The 26,122-nt window shown below is 35.7% G+C and overlaps 3 protein-coding genes across 4 annotated transcripts; 1 reads left to right on the top strand and 2 right to left on the bottom strand.

Annotated features, from left to right (window-relative positions):
* The first annotated feature begins 689 nt into the window (after positions 1-689).
* LOC100241156 (alanine aminotransferase 2) lies at positions 690-7,687 on the top strand. Its single transcript, XM_002265258.5, has 15 exons — positions 690-1,070; positions 1,987-2,037; positions 2,391-2,441; positions 2,935-3,000; positions 3,079-3,140; positions 3,782-3,860; positions 3,968-4,072; positions 4,202-4,312; positions 4,637-4,774; positions 4,915-4,989; positions 5,217-5,337; positions 5,442-5,596; positions 6,597-6,671; positions 6,858-7,061; positions 7,384-7,687. The coding sequence occupies exons 1-15, from the start codon at positions 900-902 to the stop codon at positions 7,498-7,500; spliced, it is 1,581 nt and encodes a 526-aa protein (XP_002265294.2). The 5' UTR covers positions 690-899; the 3' UTR covers positions 7,501-7,687.
* Positions 7,688-12,681: 4,994 nt separating this feature from the next.
* On the bottom strand, positions 12,682-19,618 carry LOC100263432 (proteasome subunit alpha type-5-like). Of its 2 annotated transcripts, none has more exons than XM_002265527.5 (10): positions 19,481-19,618; positions 19,272-19,301; positions 19,091-19,172; positions 18,915-18,995; positions 18,225-18,338; positions 17,995-18,096; positions 14,069-14,127; positions 13,391-13,493; positions 13,096-13,161; positions 12,682-12,985 (listed from the first exon to the last, which is right to left on the bottom strand). In XM_002265527.5, exons 2-10 carry the CDS (start codon positions 19,283-19,285, stop codon positions 12,893-12,895), a joined length of 714 nt encoding a protein of 237 aa, XP_002265563.1. In that variant the 5' UTR covers positions 19,286-19,301; positions 19,481-19,618; the 3' UTR covers positions 12,682-12,892. The 2 variants fall into 2 exon arrangements, with proteins under 2 accessions (XP_002265563.1, XP_010654370.1); XM_010656068.3 differs by having other exon boundaries at positions 19,272-19,331.
* A 2,566-nt stretch (positions 19,619-22,184) lies between these two features.
* On the bottom strand, positions 22,185-25,837 carry LOC100260045 (uncharacterized). Its single transcript, XM_002271182.4, has 5 exons — positions 25,542-25,837; positions 24,867-25,437; positions 23,869-24,379; positions 23,711-23,792; positions 22,185-23,006 (listed from the first exon to the last, which is right to left on the bottom strand). The coding sequence occupies exons 1-5, from the start codon at positions 25,596-25,598 to the stop codon at positions 22,782-22,784; spliced, it is 1,446 nt and encodes a 481-aa protein (XP_002271218.1). The 5' UTR covers positions 25,599-25,837; the 3' UTR covers positions 22,185-22,781.
* Positions 25,838-26,122: the final 285 nt, after the last annotated feature.

Raw genomic sequence — 26,122 nt, forward strand, 5'->3', positions numbered from 1 at the left:
CAAATTTGATGGAAGTCATTGTCAACGTTTTTGTATGTATTGAACTGTCCAAATCTACAATAAGGGTGTTGTTTCAGAGAACTTTCATTCTTCACTTTCATTGTTTAAACTCATGATTGATTCTCATGACAAATGATTTTGACAAACTTTTACAAATGCAGTTTGTCAATGTCTTACATGACAGTCCGCATGTTTATTTTTCAACATTAGGGAGCATAGAAAGGATGGTAGGGTTAGGTGTTGTTTGTTTTTTTACTTAATTCTAAATAGAACCTTAATACTTAATAGTATTAAATATTAGGTTGTTTGTTTTTGTAGTATTTTATTTCTATTAAGTATTAGAAAGTAAAAAAAATCATTGTGTTATTTTTTCTATTTAGAAAAAGTCATATATTTTGGTTTTTTTTATTTAGTAAAAAGTTTATACTAAGCCATGAAAAAGTAAAAAAATAAATAACCTAAATTTTAAAACTAAATGATTTTTAACAAAAAACCAAAAAAATAAACATCACCTTAGTTTATCTATAAACTCTGGATTAGCATCAAGAAGTAAAATCCCCGACGTGCATGGTAATAAATAAAAGAGATGGTAGTCAAATTTGAGACGAGCTTGTATTCCTTAGTTATTCCTAATTTGAAAATTTTAAATAATAATAATAATAATAAAAAATAAAAAAAAGAGGTGGGTTGGTACTTGGTGGAGACACAAGAGGGTGGGGAGCGGAGTTAAGGAAACGGCGCCTCTGGTGGCTACCTGCCAAATCTGTGTGCGGGAAAGAGAAGAAAAAGCCGGTGAAATAAGGTGGTTTCAAAGTAAAACGTGTGGGCGCCGGCAGACGCATCCAACTGTTTGGTTGTTTTGGCCTTTACAAACGTAGAGGCCCCTGCATATAAAAAAGATGCGGAGATTCGTCAGCGGCGTGCTCAGTAGTTATCAGAAGCGATCTCTTTCTCATCGCTCTCTTCGTTTCTTCTCCTCCACGACTTCTCTCTCTAACTCCGATTCTCCTTCTTCTTCCTCTTCCGCCGCCATGCCTACTCCTGTTACTCTCGAAACCATCAACCCTAAGGTATGGTTTTTCTTTTTCTTTTTCTTTGATTATATCGCTTCTGGGCGTTCTGTTTTTGTGATTCTGCAACTGGGTTTGCTTTTTCTTCTTTAGTTTCTCGTTGATTTCTTCACTGTTTTATTGGGTTTTTGGTTTTTGTCTGTGTTTATTCTAGATGTGTGGATGAAAATTGTTTCTTTTTTTTATGTGCTGTGCTTCCCAATCTAGATTTTCTTATTTGTTTGTTTCTTTTTTGGTCTGCCATTAGTTCAATGTTGTTCTATTCTAGTCGAGTTTATCATTTTCCCGTCTTTCACTTTTCATGATTTCTTTAATGGCTTTCTGTTTTGGTTAAATTTGTGGGCCTTTTTTTAAAAAAAATCTGCTTCCGTGGATTTGGTGCACTCCTATCATGGTTTTGATCTCTAGGACTATTTTCAAGTTCAGTCTCTGGGCAAAACAAGTAGCTTTTTAGCAGCTTCATTGAAGATATACATCTTCTGTAGTTTCCAAATGATATTAGAAACTTTACACTTGGGACTGAGCATTTCTGATTTCTTAGGGGAATTTGAGGAAAGGTTGAGGAAAAGAGAAGAAAAGGGGGAAAAGGGAAAATCGTTTGAGTTTGCTTTTTTTATTTTTCCCCCCTTCCCAGTCCTTTTCAAGATCCAAATTGCTGGAAACCATTTGAAGTTTACAGCAGAGGTGATCTAGTTGTAATGAATCCCTACCTCTCAATTATTATTTTTTTTTACCTCTTTTTCTTTTCACCCGTTTTCATTTTTCTTTCTATTGCTAATACAAGAGGTTGGTAGATTTTATAAAGCTTGACGAATGAGAGCAATGGGTTTTGAACTTGCCCTGATTTCTCATTATTAGGCTTTCTTCTAGCATTTACAGTTGTTGTTGACCCTTATTGCTTTTGGTCCTCTTACAGGTCTTAGAATGTGAGTATGCTGTCCGGGGTGAGATTGTCACCCTTGCCCAGGTAATTAGCCTCATTCCTTACTAGCTGTTGAATGTAAAACTATTTCATGGGAATTGTATTTAAAATTGAATTCATACATGCCTGAACACCCACCTATAAAGAGACTCAGATGATGCAATCTGGACTTGTGTTATAGCTGTTGGTGGACTGAGGAACAGTTTACCAACATTACCATATGGATGCACATGTTGTCTAAATTCCAAAAGGTCATCGTGCTTGCATTAAAAGTTGAAATTGAAACAATGAATTGCTTGATGGTTTTATGAAAGGATTTGCATACTGAATAGGAGTCATTTAATATAATCAACCTATCCATATCTCTGAGTGTCCTTTATTATGTTCTGTTCTCACAGCGGTTGCAGCAGGAGTTACAAGAAAAGCCAGGTTCTCTTCCTTTTGATGAGGTATGTTTTTTCTTTCAGAATTTTTATTTTGAGTGGATTTTTGCAGTATTAGGTAATATGGATTAAAAGTTAACTACTTGTTTTTGTTTGTTCCTCTTTGATGCTTTGATTAATTGGTTTTCTAGGGTACTTTTTATCCATACAAAGATTACTTCTTCCAAAGCATGTTCTATAAGCAAAATGTAACAACTAACTTCAGATGAATTTCCAATTTTCAAAATGGAAAAAAAAAAAAGAGGTTTTTCAAGATTGGACTTATCCATTGATCCAGTGTGCTTTAACAAATTGGCCAGTACTACTGCTAGATTTGGTTTTTCCAGTTGTATTACTATTGCCTCTTTTCAAAAAGTAAACAAAATTAACTTAAGGGATGCAGAAGAAAGTTCCTTGTCCTAAAGATGTGCCTCTAATGCCACCATTTTTGCAATAAAATTTGCCTTATGTGTAGCAGCCTTTCTACTTGTGAACTGTTTTTTCCCCTGGTCTCATACAGATACTTTACTGCAACATTGGAAATCCTCAATCTCTTGGTCAACAGCCAATTACTTTTTTCCGAGAGGTGGGTTTTTTGTACCTTTATAGTATCATATATTATTTCAGCTAGAGCAATTCCTAATCATTTTCCTCCCTGTCGTAGGTTATTGCACTATGTGATCATCCACCTATTTTGGACAAAAGTGAGACACAGGGTTTGTTCAGGTATTAAAATTTATAGCAAGTCATGTGCTTTCTGAGCTACCGTTTTCCAATCATGGATGAGTACTAAGATTTTTGTAAAGATTTTCAGTACTGCAGTTGGATGGTCCACCAAAACCATCGACTTCTTTCCAACTGAAGGATTTCTATCTTAGAGTGTCCATTCCAAATTGGAAAGATGGTGGATGATGCCACACAACCTACAAAGCATATATTTGAAATGCTATTGTTTTTGTTAATTCAATTGCTACCTCAGGATTTCGTGGGTATTAAGGGATGTACAAAATCTTTTACATTTGAAATGTGGTTGTCCATAAACTAAAAGCATTGCAGAATGTTAATTTTATTTGTTTAAAAAAGTATAATGGATTTTATGCTCTTGACTTGACCTTCATTTAATTCTTCGTCAATTCTTCCAGTGACTTCAGTTGTACCATTGAAAGACATGTGATTGGATGACATTAAATAACCCATATATCTACTCCTGTGGTTGTGATGCTTAACTATATAGAGCCAGTCAAAAACAAAATACAAGTTGTCTCCTGCTATGATACTCTTTTGCCTTGCAGGAGTTTTTAATGTGGCAAAGAACATTTTTGACTTCTGTTAATCATCGGCTTCTTCTTTACATTCTCCTGTTACAGTGCGGATGCCATAGAGCGAGCTTGGCAGATCCTGGATCAAATTCCTGGAAGAGCAACTGGTGCATATAGTCACAGTCAGGCAATGATTACACCCCCCTCTACCATGGGATTTTGGGAAGTTTGATGTTAATTCATTTTTTATGGTGAGATGTCATATCAATTTTATTGTATTTTTGTCCACATCAGGGTATCAAAGGATTGCGTGATACTATTGCTGCTGGAATTGAAGCTCGTGATGGTTTTCCTTCTAATCCAAATGACATTTTCTTGACTGATGGTGCAAGCCCAGCAGTAAATTTCAATTTCTGTTTTGTTTTTTTTTTTTCTTTCTTTTGTATCTTTTAATGACAACTAATTGAAAATTTGTGATTTTAAAATTTCAAGCATAAATAACAAATGTTTTTCTCCCTCTCTTATCAGGTCCATATGATGATGCAGTTACTGATAAGAACGGAGAAGGATGGAATTCTTTGTCCCATTCCTCAGTACCCTTTGTACTCTGCTTCAATTGTTCTACATGGTGGCACTCTTGTATGTTTGTATAATATAAGAGCAATAGCTGTAAACCTTTTTTTTTTTTTTTTTAATGTGTAAATAAAAAGCACATAATAAAAGGGGGGCAACCCATGTCCTTACAAAGTATACTGGGCATGCCAAAGTTGTAAACTTAGAATCAATTCGTTTAGCTGTATTATTTAGTTGGCTGCAACTCAAGCTTAAACTGAATTAATGACGACCCCTCATCTCCTCTTTCTTGGGAGAGTGATCAGAGTTACATTATCCTCACCGCATTTGCACTTTTTTCCCAAAGGGCTTGTATATTCTTAAGAATATAATCTTACTTTGGTTTTGCAGGTTCCTTACTATCTTGATGAAGCAACTGGGTGGGGCTTGGAGATTTCAGAACTTCAGAAGCAATTGGAAGATGCAAAGTCAAAGGGTATCACCGTTAGGGCCTTGGTTGTAATAAATCCAGGCAACCCAACGGGGCAGGTAAGCAATAATCAGTGCTTTGATAGCTAGGTTTGCAAAGAGCATGTGTTTAAATTTTCTTCAAACAGGGCTTCTTGGATGAGAAGATGGTTTACTTCTGACCTTCTATGGTTGAATTTTCTTGGGTTTTCATGTTGCAGGTTCTTTCTGAGGACAACCAGCGAGACATTGTGGAATTCTGCAAGAAAGAAGGTCTTGTTCTTCTGGCAGATGAGGTAGGTTGTTTGTGAAATCTTCAGCTGTATATGTACTTTAGTACTATTTAAAGACAAGTACTTCTGAAGGAAACTTTAGTCGAAGTTGTTTTTCCCCCTGCTCTTGGCTTAACCATTTATTGACATGATTTATCTCACACATGTGGAGCCTTATCGAATGAGTGTAGATGTGTTTGCAAGTGTTAAATTTAGTTGACCTGTGACAATGTCCAGTGAACTTTGTACAGGTATACCAGGAAAATGTATATGTTCCTGACAAGAAGTTTCACTCGTTCAAGAAGATATCCCGTTCTATGGGGTATGGCGAGGAAGATATCTCTGTAGTGTCATTTCAGTCAGTCTCTAAAGGTATGTTGATCTTATCAGCCAAATTGATCAAAACAAGATAGGAAATAACTGCCAGAAGAATATTGAGTTTGGATTTAATCAGCATGTGTCTTTGCTGGCTTCAGGGTACTATGGGGAGTGTGGAAAAAGAGGAGGTTACATGGAGGTAACTGGGTTTGGCGCTGATGTGCGGGAACAGATATACAAAGTGGCATCTGTGAATCTTTGTTCTAATATCACTGGTCAAATTCTTGCAAGCCTTGTGATGAGCCCACCCAAGGTTAATTTTTTTCCCTCTATAAATTAGCAAACTCTTTGCTTCTTTTTTTCTTTTTGTCTATTTATTTATATATTTACTTATTTACCATTTGGAGACCAGACTTAGCTTGGCATGTCAGGCTCATACTATCTTGGGCCTGTCTGGTCTCACAACTTGTTTGTTAATCCTCCATTGTATCCCCTCTTTTACATATTTTTTTGTCATGGAAGCCAGCTGTGGGAGGGAATCTCTTTTTGAAGTTTCAACTTATCTTTACCTTCCCCTTTATTTTTTTATCTTGATTTGGAACTTGATCTATAGGTCTGGAATTTTCAAGACCAGAACTTTTGAACCATTTCTTTTACTTTGAAAGTTAATATGATATTGTATTAGAACTTCAGAAGTATGAATCTGATTACTACTAGTACTTATATTATATAGCAATCTTTAAAATCTCTCTACTACTCTCATGATTGATTATATACAGCCTTAAAAGCAGTCTGGCTTGCTAGTTTGTTTGAATTTGTCAATATAAAATTCTAGTTTCTTGGTTCTCTTTGCCCCCCTTTATAGGCTTCAATATGCTTACTACTACATAGCAATCTTCAAAGCTCCTACTACTATCATTGATTATGTCACAATCTTAAAAGCAGTCTGACTTGTTAGTTTGTTCGAATTTTGTCAATATAAAATTCTAGATTTCAACTTATATTATGGGTGGGATTATTTTTAGGCTTCCTTATAATTCTTTTTCCTTATCAATCAATAAGGTATTGCTAACACATAATGTTTGTTAAGGAAGGTATAATTAATAATCCAGCTGTTGGAGTTGTGCTTGTGGGAAAGTTTGGGGCAAATAATCAGAGTTACATTGGACATATGCACATGGAAACCTAGTTATGCTAAAAGTTTAATGGACTAAAGAGCTGGTTTTCCAGCATCACGACTAGCTATTTCATTCCAAACTTCAATGTTCATTAAACTTCCATTATATCATATTAAATCAAGTGGATGTTTTCAGGTTGGAGATGAATCCTATGAATCTTATTTCATGGAGAAGGACGGAATACTCTCATCCCTGGCAAGGCGTGCAAAGGTTAGTTAAATGAATTAATCTCATTCCATAAAATTAGACAAGTGAATACTGATTAAATGGAGCAGGACTGAGACCAATTGTCACACTGATTTGCCTCTTTTAGTATACAATCGCTAGTTTCAGGCTGACCCAGGATGATACCTTAGTTTTATCATTTTTCCTTTCCTGTTTCCTTCATGACTGCAGACACTGGAAGATGCACTCAATAGCTTGGAGGGTGTAACTTGCAACAAGGCAGAAGGAGCAATGTATCTCTTCCCCCGTATTCACCTGCCTGAGAAAGCAATTAAAGCTGCAGAAGCTGCAAAAACTGCCCCTGATGCATTTTACGCTCGCCGCCTCCTAAATGCCACTGGAATTGTTGTTGTTCCTGGATCTGGCTTCGGTCAGGTAAGTCTTGTTTGGCTTTGCATAATCTGAACTCCATCCTTGTGTACATATGTTAGCTTAGCGTGGTTGGGACTGCTAATAACTCCAATGGGAGTAAGTTCCTATTCAAACAGTAGCAAATCAGGTGGTCATACACATTTGGAAAGTGAGATACACGTAAAGAACACCAAATTCCGTCAAGTTGATTGAGTTGATTTCAATATGATATTCTCAACTCTGGACCTAATGGGCTGAGTGATATGAAGTATCACGATATATGAATAGTTGTTGTTGCCACCAGCTTTGCGAGTTTTGATTGATCTGTATTGTGATTCTGTGACAGGTTCCTGGGACATGGCATTTCAGGTGCACAATACTGCCTCAAGAAGATAAGATTCCGGCTGTTGTCTCCCGCCTGACAGAATTCCACAAAGGATTCATGGAGGAGTTTCGAGACTGAGGCATGTAATCTGGGCCCTGCTTTCATAGTTCTGAATAAGGCATGGCGTTGTAAGCCATGTTTATAGGCACTTTGTGCCTCTCTTCTTTTGATGAGGATGACATGTTGGCGATACTGTTCAGTTTTCCATACAAACATGATCATGACATGAGATGACATGATCACTCTTTTATGGTTTGAGATTTTCTTTTTTTTTTTTGATAAATGAGCGCAAATATATTAAAGTGCAAAAAGCCACAAAGCATACAAGAAGTATACACAGCAACCTAGAAGCAAAAACACATGAACAAAACACTCACCACCCCTTAAGGAACGGCAAGTCATTCCAAAAACCTAAAAGCCAAGATGACTCCTCTCCCATATACACCCTATCCCAACTTCACAAATTACAAACAAAAGAATTTTTCAATTTCTGTATAGTTAGGGAGCCCCTCTAAAGGCTAATTTATTTCTTTCATTCCAAATTGTCCAAAAAATACACAACGGTATGGAGTTTCAAATCTTTTTTCTCTTTTTCCCTACACAATGGTTTGAGATTTTCAAAGTAATAGTTTCTAAAAATAATTTTAAATTGATTTTAGGAGTAAAATTTTATTTGAAAACTTAAATATTAAAATCAAAGTTTCCCTATCTTCACAAAAATGGTTTGTCAATAAAAAGAATGGATCAAATATTAACCAAAAATTGTAACGTTGGCGTACTGGGGTCTTTTGTGTTTGATTGGAATAAGGACATTTTTGGAAGGCTGGAAGTCTATAAAATTCAGCTCTTCAACAAGTTGAGTCTGGGATGGGGTGGAAAGTGAGAGGAGCCTATCAGAAGGAGAAACATAGTTGAAAAAAGAAGCAAAGGAAAATTATAAAAAGTGGATCTTACTAGAAGAAGCCCACTGGAGACAACTGTCAAGGGAGCTATGGTTAAAAGGAGATAGAAACACTGGCTTTTTTCATCAAATGGCAAACGCCCATTGCAGAAATAATTCATTGGATAGAATTAAGATAGATGGGGTGTGGTTGACTAAGGAGTAGGAGGTGAGGAAAGGGGTAGTTAATGCTTTTCATCAACTATTATCAGAAGAACCAGGCTGGAGAGCTGACATTGAGGGGTTGCATCTTAAACATCTAAGTTCCCAAGAAGCTGAGAGTTTGGAGCTGTCTTTCTCTGAGGAAGAAATACATTCTGCCTTGATGGAAATGAATGGTGATAAAGCTCCAGGCCCAGATGGATTCACGGTGGCTTTTTGACAATCTTGTTGAGATTTTGTGAAGGAGGAGATTTTGGAAATGTTTAAGGATTTTTACGATCAAAGCTCATTTGCCAAAAGCCTTAATACTACTTTCCTGGTCCTAATTCCAAAAAAATGTGGTGCTAAGGACCTTGGGGATTTCTGGCCTGTAAGCCTGTTAGGGGGAATGTATAAGCTTTTGGCCAAGGTGTTGGCAAACAGGCTGAAGAAGGTTTTAGGAAATGTGGTTTCTGTGGATCAAAATGCATTTGTGATGGGCTGATATATCTTGGATGCTTCGCTTACAGCTAATGAGGTGATTGACTCTTGGCAAAAACGAAAAAAGAAAGGACTGATATGTAAATTGGATATTGAAAAAGTCAATGACAGCATCAACTGGAACTTTCTAATGAGGGTTATGCATAAGATGGGCTTTGGGTCACGGTGGATGGAGTGGATGTGGAGATGCATTTCAACAACTAAATTCTCTGTTCTAGTTAATGGGGTGCTAGCAGGTTTTTTTCGAGCTCCAAGGGGCTGCATCAAGGAGATCTTCTATCTCTTTACTTTTTTGTTTTGGGAATGGAAGTGTTGAGTGCTCTCATAAGAAGGGCTGTTGATGGGGGTTTTATTTCATGATGCAGAATTCGAGGAAGAGGAAGGATGGAGATGAATGTATCCCACTTGCTTTTTACTGATGATATAGTGGTATTTTGCGAAGCAAAGAAAGAGCATCTAACCTACTTAAGCTGGATTTTGATTTGGTTTGATGCTACATCCGACTTAAGAATCAACTTGGCTAAAAGCGAAATTATTCCAGTTGGTGAGGTGGAAGAGATTGAGGAAATGGTAGTGGAGTTAGGGTGTAGGGTGGGGTCTATGCCCTCTACTTACTTGGGGCTGCCCCTAGGAGCCCATCACAAGGCTCCTTCTATGTGGGATGGAGTGGAAGAGAGAATGAGGAGAAGATTAGCTCTTTGGAAAAGACAATATATTTACAAAGACGGGAGAATCACCCTCATTAAGAGCAAGATGGCCAATATGCCTCTTTACCAACTATCCCTATTTCGAATGCCTAAGATTGTTGCAAGAAGACTATAAAAATTACAAAGAAACTTCCTTTGGGGAGGGGGAAATTTAGAGAGGAAAGTCCATGTAATCAATTAGGAGGTGGTGTATGCTCAAAAGGAGAAGGGTGGTCTAGGCATAAGGAAACTTGATCTTTTGAATAAGGCCTTGCTCAACAAATGGATATGGAGATTTGCCCACGAAAAGGACAATCTTTGGAAGAAGGTGATTTTGGTGAAGTATGGCTAAGAGGGGTGGAGGACTAATGAAGCTAGTGGGACGTTTGGAGTAGGGGTTTGGAAGAAGATCTTGAAAGAGGCAAACTGGTGTTGAGATAATATAGAGTTTAAAGTGGGTAAAGGGACTAAAGTCAAATTATGGACTGATTGTTGGTGTGGCAACGCAGCGCTGTCCCAAAACTTTCCCCAATTATTCGCCTTGGCGGTTCATAGGAATGCAACGGTAAATGAAGTGTGGGATTCGAATTTTGGTCAAGGAGGTTGGAATCTAAGATTTTCTAAAGGCTTTAGGAGCTGGATTTGATAGGAGATTTGCTTACTATGTTGAGGGACTATAGGATATCTTTAAAAGAGGATTTAGTTGTTTGGAAGGGTGGGGAAAATGGAAAATTTGGGGTTAAGGAAGCTTATAACTTGCTGTTTGCTCCCAACGATTTTGCCTTCCTGAAAAAATGCATTTGGGTGGATAAAGTCCCAACCAAAGTTGCCTTTTTTTGCTTGGGAGGCCACATGGGGGAAGATTCTTACCCTAGATAGACTTCAAAAATGGGGGTGGCAACTCCCTAATCACTGTTTTTTATGTGGTTGTGAAGAAGAAATTGTAAATCATATTCTTTTACACTGTATAGTGGTTAGAGTCCTCTGGGATATCATTCTTGCCTTGTTTGGTATTCAGTGGGTGTTCCCAGAAAACAGTTAAAGAGGTGTTAATTAGTTGGAGAGACCCTTTTGTGGGGAAAAAAAGGAAAAAGATCTGGAATTCCATTCCGTTGTGTATTTTTTGGACGGTTTGGAAGGAAAGGAATAGATTAGCTTTTAGGGGGGGATTCTTAGCTATACAGAAACTCAAAAATTCTTTTGTATGTAACTTGTGGAGTTGGGATAGGGTGTATATTGGAGAGAAGTCCTCTTCACTTATAGGCTTTTTGGAGTGGCTAGCGTCCACTTAAGGGCTGGTGAGGCTATTGTTTTTGCTTTTTGAGGTTTAGGTTACTGTGTATACTCTCTGTATGCTTTGTTTGTGGCTTTTTGCTATTTGATAATATATTTAGTGCTTATTTATCAAAAAAAAAAAAATGTACCCTTGCACGGGTAATTATTTTGCCAGGTCTTTCACTGGTAATAATACAATTTACTTTTTAGATGGTTTGGCTTTTAATTTTTTTTTTTTTACTTATTACTTATATTTATTTATTTTTATTGAATAAATAAAAAAGAAGAAAGTGAGTTGTGACTTACTAATTTAAAAAAAAAATATAGAAAAAAAACTTTCTCTTCATTCATATAAAAATATTTTAAAATATATGTAATTTTTCATAAATTAGGTAATTATTTCCTAAAATGACTTAGGTTAATAACATTTATGGCGAATTTTTTTTAGCGTGGAAATTAATTTGAGATCACTAAAATAAAAAACTTTAAAAATTAAAAATGAAATTAAAACTTAAAAAACTTTAAAACTAAAAATATAAAATAAAATATTAACTTTCACTTCATTAAATCATATTAATAGAAAACATAGAAAACATAAATATATGAAAAGAATTGAAAATACAATAAGAGTCAATATTTTATTTTTTAAATTTGTAAGTTTTTTTATTTAATTGTATTTAATTTTTAAGTATTTTAGTCTTAATTGAGTTTTTAATTTTTAAAATTTCTTACTTTATTATTAATATCGATTAATAAAATTTTATTCAATTTTATTAAAAAAAAAAAAAAAAAGAGAAAATGAATGAAATTATATAATATAGGATATAAAATCATTATTAATTAGAGAATTAGGCCGTGAAGATTTTTTTCAAAATAATTTGTATCGCATATTATATAATAGAAACTTATAATATGATATTTGTGATATATTTTTATTAAATTAAAATGATAAATTAATTTTTTGATAATTTTATTTAATACTATTAAGTAAAAAAGTATTTGAAAAAATAATTATCTAACTTATGAAAAAAATACCATTTATAAAAATTAGATTCATTTTATTACATTTTTTCAAATTAGTAGCTCAAAACCCACTTTTCCTTATAAAAAAAGAAAAAATATTTTATTTTTATTAAATATTACAAATAACTTTTTTGAAACAATCAACTCAAAATGCATTCTCAATATAACACTGGCCTATTAATACTTAATACTTCACAAAAACAAAATAAAAAAAAAAAAACCAACTTAATTGTTAATACTATTAAGTTATAATTATAGTTTAATTAAATTAAATTTTATTTAGATGTTTTTTTTTAAAATAAAAAAAAAAAGATAAAAACAAACAAACATGACCTAACTATTAATAGGATTAATCGATTAAAAAGGATAAAAACATTCCAAATTTGTAAAACTAACCTCCTCATTTTTAAACTCGAAAGAGTAACCCATTTTTGACATAAATAGTATTCAATATTTTCATTATTTATGTGTTATATAAGAGAAAAAGAGTACTTCGACAAGAAAAAAATGAGGATATTTTTATCAAAAATTGATATTTTTTTAGGTTAAAAATAGGTGAAGGGTTAGTTTCCAAAGTGGAGAATAATTCATCCCTTTTAATAGGTCATCCCCTAACAATATGACTTAAATGCAAACATATGCCATCAATTAGCTAAACGGCAGCTCGAAGTTTTGTTAAGTTTATCGAAGGTAGATCGTAAAGTGCAAGAGAATTGATCACGCCAACAACTGAAGCAGCATGGTTTGAGTACACACCCAAAAAAAGTTTCCTGAGTTTCCCTGACAAAATCCCAAATCAGAAACAGATAAAGATCCTCCCCATAAACTAATAAAATAGCATTGGTGTATGGATATCATGGGGAACGGATTTGAGGTCTGAGGACTTCTTTTGTAGGGAGTTCTTTCATAGGCGACTGATGACAGCCTCCACCTCTGCAGGGGTGTATAAATGGTAGGTTGGAGCCACCTTCGCAATGTCCACGTTGTTAGGGGTCACCTGAAATCAAATAACACAATTCAATTGGAGTTATTTACTAACAATAAAAGTACGAATGTTATTATTGCTTACATACAAGAATGCAGATAGCATTAAGGAAAAGCTTCTACCTTTTCTTCCATAACTTGCTTCAGAATGGAAAGAGCTATTGTTTCAGCCTCTTGAAGAGTTAGGTCCTGCAATAGGTGGGGAAAACAGCGAATTTTCCAGAAAATCATTTTATTAAAAAGGATTTTGTCAACTTTAACAGTACAGAAAATTACAAATAACTTCTAAACTTTTAGCTATCACTACTACACTGAGCCTAATATAGAAGATCTAAAGGGTGCTAACTGGTCAACTGCTAAAAAGGGAAAAGGATAGTTAACAAGTATAACAATTCAATCCTCCAAAAATCGCACGTACCTGATTAAATTGCTCCTGCAGAGAACTGTCTGCACCTTCAGAACCTGATCCAATAGCTTTTGCATTACACTGCCAAAATGTTCCAGATGGGTCCGTATAGTATCTGCATCTCAAAAGCTTCTCCTTTCAGCATCAAAAAGTCAGGGAGCCTTAACAAACTCAACAGACAAAGAAACATGGGATTTATTGAATTAACACACACAATGGGTCCTGTGCGTTAGGAACCAGTCATATTTTATATATAACTCAGGAATTCGGTAACTCAGCATGTGCATTATAAGTACAGCCACCTTGGGTTTTGTTGAAACAATTATCCTATCCTAAGGTTTCAAAGTTAAACCATGTTGTAAGGATTCCAAATTGGTGATCAGTTGACAGCATGTACCCCATAACTATACTTGTCTTGAATTCCAGAAATGCGAATATGATCAACTACTTGGTAAATATTTCATAGAAATGTTCCCAGCATATATTTACAAGTGCCAAATGAGAGCCTATTTGTAATAAAAGAAAACACAGTAGAGTAACTTAAACATATTTTATCATTACCATATATTGTATCAGATTAGCCATGTTAATCCGCAGTAAAGCAAATAAAATATGTGAATAAAAAAAGAAATAAGGGGTAAAAAACAACAGCTGAGTTCTCTTTAGAGTCTCAAACAAATTAGAACTTACAAGCTGGGCCCATTCTCATCATGACCAGCAATGAGAAGCGATACTCCAAATGGTCGAGACTGTACAGAAACAATATTAGAAACATATAAGCATAGTATCTAATACCACATATTAACAACATATCAAACCAATACCTAAAGAATCTTGTTTGCAAAAACATAATACACAACTACTTTATAGAAGTCAAGACACTGATTTTGCCTCTTTCTTAAGAATGAAGAGGTATATTGCAAAACTTGCTTATAGGGGGGGTGGGGGTAAGGACGGAGGTATTTTGCAAGACTCATAGAAGCTCAATAAATATCATGACATGGAAGCAAGATCACTTGGGAAATAACAAGAAATACTTCATTGGTATTACTATCCCCAGAGAATTTAAGCAGGTAACTTCAGAATCAATCCCTTTTACTCCATATGAGGATTGAAGCTTCCTAGTGACACATTTTGCTAACCCCTTTTTGGTAGGCAGGTTTGAGGATATCATACCCTTTGATTAAACCATGGGCTCATTATTGTAATCAAGCTTATTCTGCACTTCTAAGTGCCAATACACTAGATAATAATAAGCCATTAACTGGTAGCAGTTTTGCATTTCCATTAACAAGTATTCCCTACTGAATACCAAATGAAATAAAATGGAAGTTTGGATGGCAACCTCCTAAACCATATTATTAAAGTAAAACCACCAGGTTGTATGACAAGCCTGTTTGCATAGACACATCCATGCTTTAGGGGTAATGCCCTGGGGTCAAACCCAATAACCCCGATCTTGAGAAACTTCCTAACATATGATTTTTCCATCTTCCCAAAACTAAACATGTTTATTAGTAAAAACATTAAGTTTTAGTTTCTTAATTTTTACAATTGAATTTCAAACTGTTAGTTGCACCTATGAGGATTTTCATGTGTCAGCTATGGTGCATGAGGCTAATTATCTAAATACATGGCTTAGGATCATGGCATTGATAGGTTCATTTTGCACCACTATGAAAGCTCTTTGTTGCTTTACCCTCATGTTGATTCTTATTGACACCTTGGTCTCTACTCTTTATTGTGTTAGTATTGGTGACAAGATAATGCACAAACATACATTGTTGTAGATGCTGATGTTAGTCTTCTACCCACCTTAGGATGGAAACATTCATTTAGTATTGTGGATAAAAGGCTCATCCCAAACATGTTAGGGTGTGCAACAAGAGGTCACTTTCTCACCTTCATATGTAGTCATTACTAACCCATTCTCACTTCATCATGAAGATGTTCCAAGTAGCCATCTCCGTCATCCAATAGATGGATTGCTTCAGCTTGATATCATTGCATTAACCATCACCTATACCTCCCTTGAAGTTGCTTGGTAGTATAGCACCTAGATGCTTTATGCCTCCCCAAGTTGGGGGCAAGATTTAGGGAGCTTAATTAGGCTTGGTGTATCTTCATGGTAGGCTTAACCTACCCTGCCATCAAATGAATGGAATGATTTGAAGTTCTTGGTTTGATGATCAGTGTTAGAGACCCATCAACATTAGATTCACCCAAATATCCTTGCACCTGTTTAAACCTAACCTAAAAGAAGCGAGACCCACTTTGCAAAACATGTATAGCATTTACCACATGTCCTAATAAATTACTTGAATGGACATGCGGCAATATATTATTAGTATATGTACACATGACAGTACATCATTGGTTCATGAACAGATGGCACCATTTTTTTGGTCCAAAGTGTGTCATCAAGTGGGTTATTATTGAAAAATTCCCTATAAATAGGCCTCAAAGATCACGACACCTAAAGGGTTATTTTATTTTATTTTTCTCTAAAGGATTTGCTCTCCAAAGATTATGGTTGTTTACTCCAACTCACTATTCCTCTCAATCCACTCTACATGAGACCAACCTCTCTTATAAAGAATCTAGCATAGACACTTTAATAATTCTTTTTGCCTGCCATGTACATGGTGTTTCCCATTAAAGTTGCCACAATGCCTATGCAAAATTCTTCATAAGAGATTGACTATGTGGATGGTGAGGTGCCCCAATTCAATGAGAGAATGAAGTAAATTGAGAAAAAGAGTAGATTGAAGTAACTAGTAGTAATCTTTGGATAGAAAAATTTTAGTCTCTATAAATGGCAGCCTTTTAGGCTTTATTTATATGGAATTTTTGGATAAGAACCAACTCGATGATATAACATAGGCCAATAAGATAGTCTCAAGTATACATAGGACAATAACATGCCACCATATTCAAGTGATTCATTCAAGAAACATGTGGTAATAACAATATATGTCCAACTAAGTGGTCCCCCTTCCTCCCAATCAAGCCAAAACGAGCTCAATATTATTTGGGTCAATCTTGCCTTGGTAGACCTCTAACTCTAGCCACCAAACCAAGATCTTTGAATCATCCCATATACTTTTTGGTTGGAAAAGCCAACCAACCAAGCCAATTGGACTTCTAGAGCCATGCTTTTTTTACTTAGGAAGACATGAAACACCTCAATACTATGCTACCAAGTAGCTTAAGAGGAAGTATACACAATATTCAATGTGATGATACCAAGTTCAATCAACCTTATGAATGACATAGAGACAAGTGGGGATACTCTCAAGATAAGGTAAGAAGAAGTTAGTAATATCAACTTTTGAAGGTGAGGAAGTGATCTCTAGATTGTCAATCCTAGTATGTTGGGAATGACCCTTCTTTGATATGCAATACAATGTAAATGCTTCCATCTTGAGATGGATAGGAGACTTCCCCCCTCTATCTGCCACAATCAAGCATTTACCTAAAGGTAGAGGTATCTATGTGGATTGTGATAACATTCTAGCACAATAAACAAGTAAAGGCCAAAGTATCACAAAAAACAGCGTGAAGGTAAAGCAACATAAAACACCCATAAAGGGCTTCACAAGGAGGGAACCCATCGATGTATGAATGTAAGGGATGTATTTACACAATTAGCCCTATACACCACAATGGACACATAGCATATTCTCATAGATCTGATTGGAAATGCAAATTTGAGTATCAACAAAGATATAATATGAGTAATTGATGTTTAAACTATAAGAATTTTCTCTTTTCCATAGTGTTAAGGACCACACCAACCTATAGACTATACTAGCTATGCCATACTAACTCACTCATATTTTCATGAATTGTCCATTATGAATTGTTTTTTAACAAAACCCACCAAATGCAACATTGCCATTTTGCATGTCTTACAAACCCAAATGAGGTTTTTCAATTTGTCTTCCTTGTTTTTTCTACTATGCTTCAATATCCAACAAATGGCTCTTTCATAACCCCTTAATGTGTGTTAGGGCAATAATTTTCAATTGTCTACTCTACATAATCACATAAAATATGGAGAAGATGGCCAACTAAGCACATAGAACCAATAATGATTCTCAAATGTGTAATTTAAATGAATATATAAGGTATGAAAAAGCAAGAACCACATCAAATAGTGACCAACAAAACTTAAGTATCCCAACAACATGTTGTGCTTTCAGCACAATTGTCTAAATCAAATCAAGTGGAAAGGGTTTTGAGTAGGGATGGAAAGGTTCCAAGTTCAATTCCATACAAAAAGAAAAGGATATTTACACAAAAAAATGTTGAAATAAAAAATCACATTGAGAGACACAAATTCAAGAAAGGATTGTGCAATTCAAAAGTGAGATGCAAAGAAACAAGCAAGAAATGATGTTCGAGATGCTCATAAATCATTTATTGACAAATAAAAGCAAGGGTTTTAAGCTGATACTTTAGAATGGTCTTTTTAAAGATTGTTTTGTACAATATTATAATCATCAGATGCAAACATAGAAGCAAAATAAATAATAGTGTCAAATATTTCACTAGATCCTCAAACAAAAAAATGACAATAGCTAATGGTATTGGAAAGGTAAAGCATTCATAACCATGGATTCTTCATCCCCTTCACCAAATCGCAGGGCAAGGTCACAAAGAGCTTGTGTAGTGGACTCAACAGTCATTGGCTCCCCATATGAAAACCTATGATTCTGTTAAAAGTACATTTAGAAATCAGTATTTCTACACCACAAAGCAAAGTAAAATATAACATCTGCCAATATAAAAAAAAAGTAAAACATATATACATGAGTATCATCAACATCATTACAAACAGTACCTGAGTTTCAACTCGTGCATGTTCAACAAGTGTACGAGCATCAGCAATCAATCCACTCATAGCACAACCTATATGCTCATCAATTTCCATAATTTTCTCCACACTGCTGGGCTCCTGAAAAACAATTGAAAAAGAATAGGCTGTAGATGAAGTAGCATAACTTCTTTAAGAAGTTCCCTATTCACATGTCTTTAAAATTAACTAATGTGAACAATTTGAGACTTGGAAAGACTGAGAGTAAGAGAGGAAATTGCTGATAATCTATGCTAATAAGAAAACTAATGCCCCAGTTTCCCTTTTGTTCTGTTCCTCAAAACTGTTTAGTTACACAAAATGCCAAAAAGTCCTGATTCCCTCAACTCTTTGAACTTCCCTTGCTTCTAACCTCTCCCAACTTCTGTCACATCACCACCACATTCGGAATCAATCAACTAATTTAGACTGCACATGCATGACATATTCCTTACATCCAGTAACCAGAAAAGAAACGTCTTTCTCAAGCTATTTTCAACAATTTTTTCTCTCCTTTCATTGGTTCCAGTCACTGGACTTCAAGAATGCAGTCAAATGCTTCAAATAGCTTATCAATAATTTGAAAACTCTCAAATGGGTGAGATTATCTGAAGCTAAAACGAATTCACGGTTGGCTTAACAAAACAAGAAAATGCATAAACCAGAAGGCACAGATACCAGCAATGGAGAAGTAATGCGTTTCTCGACAGCAAGCACAACACCTTCCTTCGTCTTCAACCCAATTGCAGTTGAACCCAGCTGTAATCAAAATCACAAAAACACCCTCACCTACTGAAAAGAAAAAAAAATCAATCATGAAATTAAACAAATAAGAGAAACGAATTTCACCGTACCTTGATGGCCTCGATAGCGTATTCAACCTGAAACAATCGGCCTTCTGGGGAGAAGGTATTCACACCTCTGTCGTACTCAGTCCTTCAAATCCCACCAGACCCCAAAATCAACATTTACATGAACAATAATAAGTAATGCAAAAAAAAAACCCTAGATTTGGCAGTGAAAGAGTGCTCTCACCTTGTGAGAAACATTTTGTACTGTTCGGATCTGAAGAAGAAAATAGAAGAAAAGACAACCCTAAATATCAGAATGACAAACCAAAAATCAAATTCCACCACCACCCCCCCCCCCCCCCAAAAAAAAAAAAAAAAAACCTAATGATCGGAATAAAATAAAGCCGAAATAACAAGAAAAATGCATTTAGAATTAGAGGTGGAGCAACTCACTGAAAAAGCTCTGCGTATAGTTTCTCTCAGTCTGTGGGTTTGTTCTTCTTGTGTTGTATGTCACTCTGCTTCTTCACAAAGGTAATAGCCTTCTTGCGAAACAAGGCAACTTCGGGTTCGGGTTTGTCTGACTTTTGGATCGGGTCTGACTAGCAAGCCGAACCATCTCCATTTCTATGTACCATGTGGGCCTTATTCCAACTGAACCAGCCCATTCACTTTCCATTCTTTTCCCGCATTCAATCCCACTTAGGCCCATTCTGGTTTTTCTTTAGCTTTTCTGGGCCACCTTTGGAACGCTCAAATGGAAGATGGAAATCATAAATCAGTTTTATTCCTGTTGAATTTGGATTATTTTTTAAAATAGAAATAAGAATAAAAATTTCATTTCCATAAAAAAATCAAATCTCATCCTCGTTAAGATTTTGATTGATCCTTTTTTTACTTGATATTATCATTTCCGTTCCTATTCCCATGTGTATTTTATGTCTTGAAAAAAAAAAGGATGATTTTTAATATTTTCAACAAAATAAGAATTCACTTCATATATTAGGCTTTTTTTTAAAAAAAAGAAAAGAAAAGTTTTTCTACATATTCAACCCGGGGACATACTATATCATTAAAGGGTACTCTTTTAGTATTTTTTGAAAATGTATTACTTATTTGTATCTTAATTTCATTTATTTATACCTTCATTTAATAAGGTAGATTTCATACTTTTTATTTATATTTATCGCGAATGATATAATCATTACTTATAGTTTGCCCAACCCGAATCAACATATTTCTTTGTTTTACTCCTTGTAACTTTTCCTCAGCTAGACTTGGGCAGAACAACAAAGCAAGTACAAGTATTAGTAGCATAACAAAAATGTGTTCTTCGTCATTAATATGTTTACTCACGGTAATTGTGGCCTCTCGAGAGAATCGATAACTGCATCTTTGATGCATTGCTAGTACTAGTACATTTGAGAATTCTTAATTGGCTAGTTGTAAATAGCCATAGGACTATGAAATAAAGGATTATCTCGAACCTACACCGAGGTATTGACGGTGATTTTCAAATATCGCAAAACATAATCATATATATGAAATAATTAGGGTTTCGATAGGTAAAGAATTTTATTGTACTCTCAAATATTATTTTTAACTTTGAAACGTTGTTTCTCAAGTTTAAGAAGCTCAGTTAAATAAAATTTTAAATACTTATAAAGTAAAAATAAATCAAGAGAAATGGGTATAGAAGTTATGACAAGGTTAAGAATAATATCCCTAGATATGAAAGCCCGTCCATAGATGAAATCATATATTAAAATATAATAGTATTACTCACCAATAATGTGGCATTTTTTTAAATCTCTTTTGTGGGTCTCACATGTTTCTTTACTTTACTCGTCCTAAGTTATTTTATATCAAGTGAGTCTCATTGGCTATGCTTTTTTTTTTTTTTTCCTCTTTCCTTACACGTCTCTTCTACCTTTAATTGTGGTCCCATTTAACATGAAATAATGGATTGTGTAAATTGAAAGAGACTTGCATGACAAAGGTCTTATAGAGGCAAATTTATTGAAAATACCTATTTATTATTTAAAATAAAAATGTCTATGGTTTTTCGAAAATAAGTCCAATAAAGGTGTTTTTTTGAGTAATGTTGCACAATTTGACCAATTGTTTCTATTCATCTCCAATAAAAGGGGCATAATAATCAATTTTGAGAAGGTAAAAGCCAAAACAATATCTGATGTAACATTTAATTAATGGCATGAGTAATACCATAAGGTTGTGCTTGGTGTGAGGTAGTAAAAAATTCTTTGAATTCTCTATCTTATTATAAACAAAAATATAAAAAAAGAAATATTATCATAAGAATCAAAGTTTTTTTTTATATTTTTTTTTACATGGTATTCTGATTCACCTTGGTGCATATTCATCCTCTTATTCTTATGTATAAAATAGTCTTTTGATTCATACCGGTTTGTGTTTGTACCCCCATTCTTAGTCCACATACCAAATGCAACCAAAAGGTTGAAAATTTAAGTCCTCAAGATTAAACAAGCGTTTACAATGGATTCGTTGGTGCATGTACTCTAAAACATCATCAACAATGTTCTTACATATACTCTAAAATGTCTGTCATCTTTTAGTTTTGTGAGTGATTTTTTTTATTATATGTAATTATGTTAGGTTATATTTGGTTCTCAAAAAATACTAAAGAAAGAAAAAAATGGTAAGAAAAATAATTTTCTCATATTTAATTATCCTATAAAAAATATTAAAATATAATTAAAAATAGTTACATACTTGGACATTTTAAGATGAGTTAAAATAAATAAAATGAGTATTAAATAACAAATAAAAATAGTTTATTAAGTTTTAATCTATTTTTATGTTGCTTTACTTTTTTTCCTTTACATTTTCTCTCAATTTTTTCGGAACTGGACATAACCTTAAGATTTGATAATATAAACTAAGGGAATGTAAATTTGGTTTTGGGTTAATGCATGTAATCGTAAACTCTTTTCCATGTATACATTCAAAAATGCCCCGTGACTTTAAAATGGATTATCTACCCAGTTAATGGAACCATATATATATATATATACATATATAGAGCCAAAAGACCTTTTTTGGGTACCTTATCTCCTTCGTATCTTATTAGTCGATCATGTTATTCGTGCATTGGTTAGATACATTTCAGTGCTTCAAAATTTTTCCTGTGTTTTTATACTGTCATCCAGAAAAAAACAACATTAGAGGGACAAGATTGCAGGCTAGTGCATCCATGGCTATGTGGATGGGGTTAGGCAAGGCAGGCTGGTTACCGTAAAGAGCACATAAGACATCAGAGTGTATCCACTGAGATATTTGGCAGTGCTTGCTCTAAAAGAATGGCTCATCCATCTGTCAAAAGGAAGAAACGCCAAGACAATAGATCCAACACCCACATCCATAGGACCTCCTTCACCCTACATAGTCTGCTTCTGCTACGTTTTGTTTTTGTAAAGCTCTAGCTTTCCACTGCACTCTCACAAAAGCCTACTGCCCATCAGTTCCTTGCTAAAAAGTTGATTGCTTTGTTACTTTTCTTCTACCCCCAAGTGTGGATAATGCTGAGAAATTTTGAATGTATGAACATGGTTTTAAGTTGGCAGACAGTGAAAAGCTCACATGGGCTTCAGAAATGAGACAGTTCTCAAAGATAGGAGCTTGGTTCTTGCCGCTGAGGAAGGGTAAAGTCTGGGTTTTCCTGGACAGATGTAAGATACAGAAATGAAATTCTTTCTGGTCTTTACTTTATGATTTAGTGATGAAGGTTGTTGCAAGGGAAGCAGCCACAGGAGCTGTGGGCAGAGAAGTTTGAGTTGTGTTGGTTCAACATCTTCTGAGCTTGCTCAGCAGCTCTTTGAATTTGCTCAGAGTGTTGCACCTGGGCTGATGCTCTCCACTCCTCTGCTTTTCTGTGTACAACTGCCATTCTCTTCATTAACTTCTCTTCAAGATTTGATCTCATCTTCTGTATTTTCACCTGAAAAATCATTGAAATGAACAGACTGTAAAATCCCAAAAATCATACTTTGTAAGTAGGCGAAAAACAAGCAGTGGCATCTTTTATTAATGATTAGTACCACCATTATCTTATTCATGAGGAATTAAAAACTAATCTCAAGGAAGAGAGTCTCCCCTCTTCTAATATACCAATTTCCCAGACCTTCACATGGGCTCTACAAATACAACTGTCTTGCATGAAGGCATGGCCTCCCATGATTCTTCCTCTTAAGGAGTGAAAGCATATAATATAACAGCATATTTAGGTGAAGACACTACAAAAGAGGTGGACCAGCAAAGAAAAATAAAAGGGGAGGAGTGTCTGGGAGCAGTGGGTGGCTCGAGGAACACCCACCATGCCAACGATAAACCCGACAAAATTTTCCAACTTTAGTCAACATAATACAGCCATTTCATATGTGGGATAGCACATTTTTAGACTCGGAAGGTTTTGATTTTTAATACTAAGCCACAGCTTGGCTGCAGCTCACAGGTTCTTTCCTATCAAACCAATTTTGTAACTATAGAATTATGGGCATTAAGTTCTGTAATATCCCTACAAATGGAAAAGAAGACATGAATAATTAATTAGATATATCTTGATCTTATGCTGCTCATGAACATGAAAAATGTTAATAAGTGATGGAAGTAGGTAAAAAAGGTTCTTGTGATGGAGAACAGTACCTCAAGCTTTCTTGATTGAGCTTCTGCCTTGGCCTTCTGTAGATTCACCCAAGCTTGGATTTTTGCTTCTTCTCTTTGATACCTGCAACTCAAATCAGAATTGGTGCACGACATAAGATACAAAACAAGACAATTCCAAAGCTCAGGCGCCAAATTACCTGAGGCAGCACTTGGTTTTCTCCTCTTCTTCCCATGAAGCAGATTTGGCCTCTGAGATACTCTTTCTGCAGAAATTGCCTGTTTCAGAGTGTCTAAGGCTCTTTGATACCTCTTCTTCTTCCTCCTCCCTTGAACTCCAATGAGACCCAACCGAATCAAATTGTGAACCAAGCTGCAGCTTAGCTAAATGACACTCTTGCAGCTGGGAAATGTCAATGGTTGTGTTGGTGCTGTTGGAGCTCCCTAACGCCAATGGGCCTGACCTATTAGCAGGAGTGTTATGGCGGGCTGGTGAGGAGCTTTTGATGGGTGTATGACACCTTGAAACTGTGGAACTGCCAATTGGAGTCATCTCTGTGCCAATGTCTCTGTGGTGAACCTCATGAAACACTTCTGTGGCTGCATCTTTCATGGATTCATCCACTGAGTTTCCAAACAGAAACCCTTCTTTAGTTGGCTCTGAGTATCTGAAATTTGGGAAAATTGGGTCCACCCCATCTGTGAACTTATCTGCAGTAACAAATTCAAATGGGAGTCATGGTTATTAAATAGCTTTAATATTGCAATTTCCCCCCCAAAACAGGATTTGGGTATGTACAAAAAAAGGCTTACTTTTGTAATACATAAAAAAAAAAAAAATGATCATCTTAGAGAGGATGATGGTCCCTTTGGTTGCTGGGAAAATAGAAGAAATTAAAATTTTCAGTTTGTTTGGGACCCCAGAAAGAACACATTCTTCTGAGTCAAACTTGTACTATGTTCTCTTCTTTCCTTTGCTTCCCCACAAACAAAGTTTAAATCCATTGACCATGGAAAGACCAGAAAAATGGAGTAAGGTAATGGGAAGTTAAAAAAAAATCAAACCGCGGAGAGAAAGCAAGAGTTTTAAAAGTGGAAGACAAAAGAAGAGAATGATGATAATGGTGGAGAGAAAGAAAAGGAGTTGGTGGGGCAAGTAAAGCAAAAGTGATGAAGCTTTTGGAATGAAGATCTTAACCTTTTAGAAGTACATCTGCCGAGGCTAAGACCCCATTGAAAGGTCTGGCTGAGTTATGATGGTCCAAAGCTACCGGACTTGGAAAGCCTGAAGCCACCTTTGAGACCTTTTCCTCAGTGACCCTGCACTTCTCCGCAAAGACCTCCACTTGTTGCTTCACCTCATCACATTGCTTTGAAACCTTTGAGGAATCTGAGGGTGGTTTCATGGGGTGAGCAGGGGATTCATGGCAGGAGCTGCTTATTAGCCATTTCTCTGCATCATCCCATTTTGAAGGAAAGCTCTTTCTGGTGAGATTACCAACACTGAAGCTGAAAACAGGTCTGCCAGGAGTGGGAGGAGCTTCAAGCTTCCTCTGTGCCACTGAGCTCACCCCCTCCCTCCTCCTCTGAGCTGAGACATCAAGAAAACCTCTGCCCCCCTCAGCGGCATTGTTTGCCATCGGAAATGACTTGACAAACTCAGAAGTCTCCTTGAGATTGAGCTTGCAGAGTGGGTCAGAGAAGGCATCTGCAAATGGGTTGCCCTTGCTATTCCCACAGAGGCTTGTGTCCCCTTCCAATGGTGTTTCCTGAAAAAAATAAAATAAAAATCCAGAATGAATGAACAGAAAGCCACAGATAGATGGGGGGGAAAAAAGAAAGGAAAAGAAAAGAAAAGAAAAAGGAAGCATACCCCAAGAGAAGCAAACAAAGGAGGAGCTTGAATGTATCTGGGGCTGGTGAGATCCATGGGGGGGGTGGTGTGGGGTGAAAAAGGAGTAGTGAGGCAAGAGATAGAAGCTATTTGGAACCCGGGGCTGGGGGTGATGGGATTTGTATGAGATTCAGAAGAATCATATTGATAAAAGAGAGTGAGGTGGCGTTGGGAAAGTGACTGAGGAGGCAGTTGAACAGGAATGCCAAACAGGGAAAAAGCATTGACTGCAAAGGAACTAAAGGTCTAAAATACTGTTTGAGGAGAGGCTCACATGGAGAAGGAGCTCTTGCTTCAAAACAACACTACAGTCACGTAGTTTAATTCTCACAGAAACAAGACAAAATAGTACTTCATCAAAAGAATAGTGTGAAGGCCTTGGGAGGTGGAAAGAAAAAGCACTCATCACTCCTCATCTTATAAAATTATACAAACCCCTCAACCATCATTGTTTATTTTGAGTTCTTTTGGGGAAGCGAAGCTTCTTCCTTTGGTTTTTTATTCTCTCCCTTCTCCCTCTCTTATCAACTCTTTCTTTATTTTAGCCCCTCTTAGAACAC

Source organism: Vitis vinifera, chromosome 9, assembly GCF_030704535.1.
Source record: "Vitis vinifera cultivar Pinot Noir 40024 chromosome 9, ASM3070453v1".
Lineage (NCBI taxonomy): Eukaryota > Viridiplantae > Streptophyta > Magnoliopsida > Vitales > Vitaceae > Vitis > Vitis vinifera.

Coding starts and splice junctions, on each gene's coding strand:
- LOC100260045 (XM_002271182.4), bottom strand. CDS start 25,598: ATGGATCTCACCAGCCCCAGATACATTCAAGCTCCTCCTTTGTTTGCT. Junction 24,380..24,866: donor GGCAGATGTACTTCTAAAAG/GTTAAGATCTTC, acceptor TTGTTACTGCAG/ATAAGTTCACAGATGGGGTG. Junction 23,007..23,710: donor CTCAATCAAGAAAGCTTGAG/GTACTGTTCTCC, acceptor ATGATTTTTCAG/GTGAAAATACAGAAGATGAG.
- LOC100241156 (XM_002265258.5), top strand. CDS start 900: ATGCGGAGATTCGTCAGCGGCGTGCTCAGTAGTTATCAGAAGCGATCT. Junction 4,073..4,201: donor CTGATGGTGCAAGCCCAGCA/GTAAATTTCAAT, acceptor CTCTCTTATCAG/GTCCATATGATGATGCAGTT. Junction 5,597..6,596: donor TTGTGATGAGCCCACCCAAG/GTTAATTTTTTT, acceptor GGATGTTTTCAG/GTTGGAGATGAATCCTATGA.
- LOC100263432 (XM_002265527.5), bottom strand. Junction 18,996..19,090: donor ACGCTATCGAGGCCATCAAG/GTACGGTGAAAT, acceptor TTTTGATTACAG/CTGGGTTCAACTGCAATTGG. Junction 18,097..18,224: donor ATGCACGAGTTGAAACTCAG/GTACTGTTTGTA, acceptor TACTTTTAACAG/AATCATAGGTTTTCATATGG.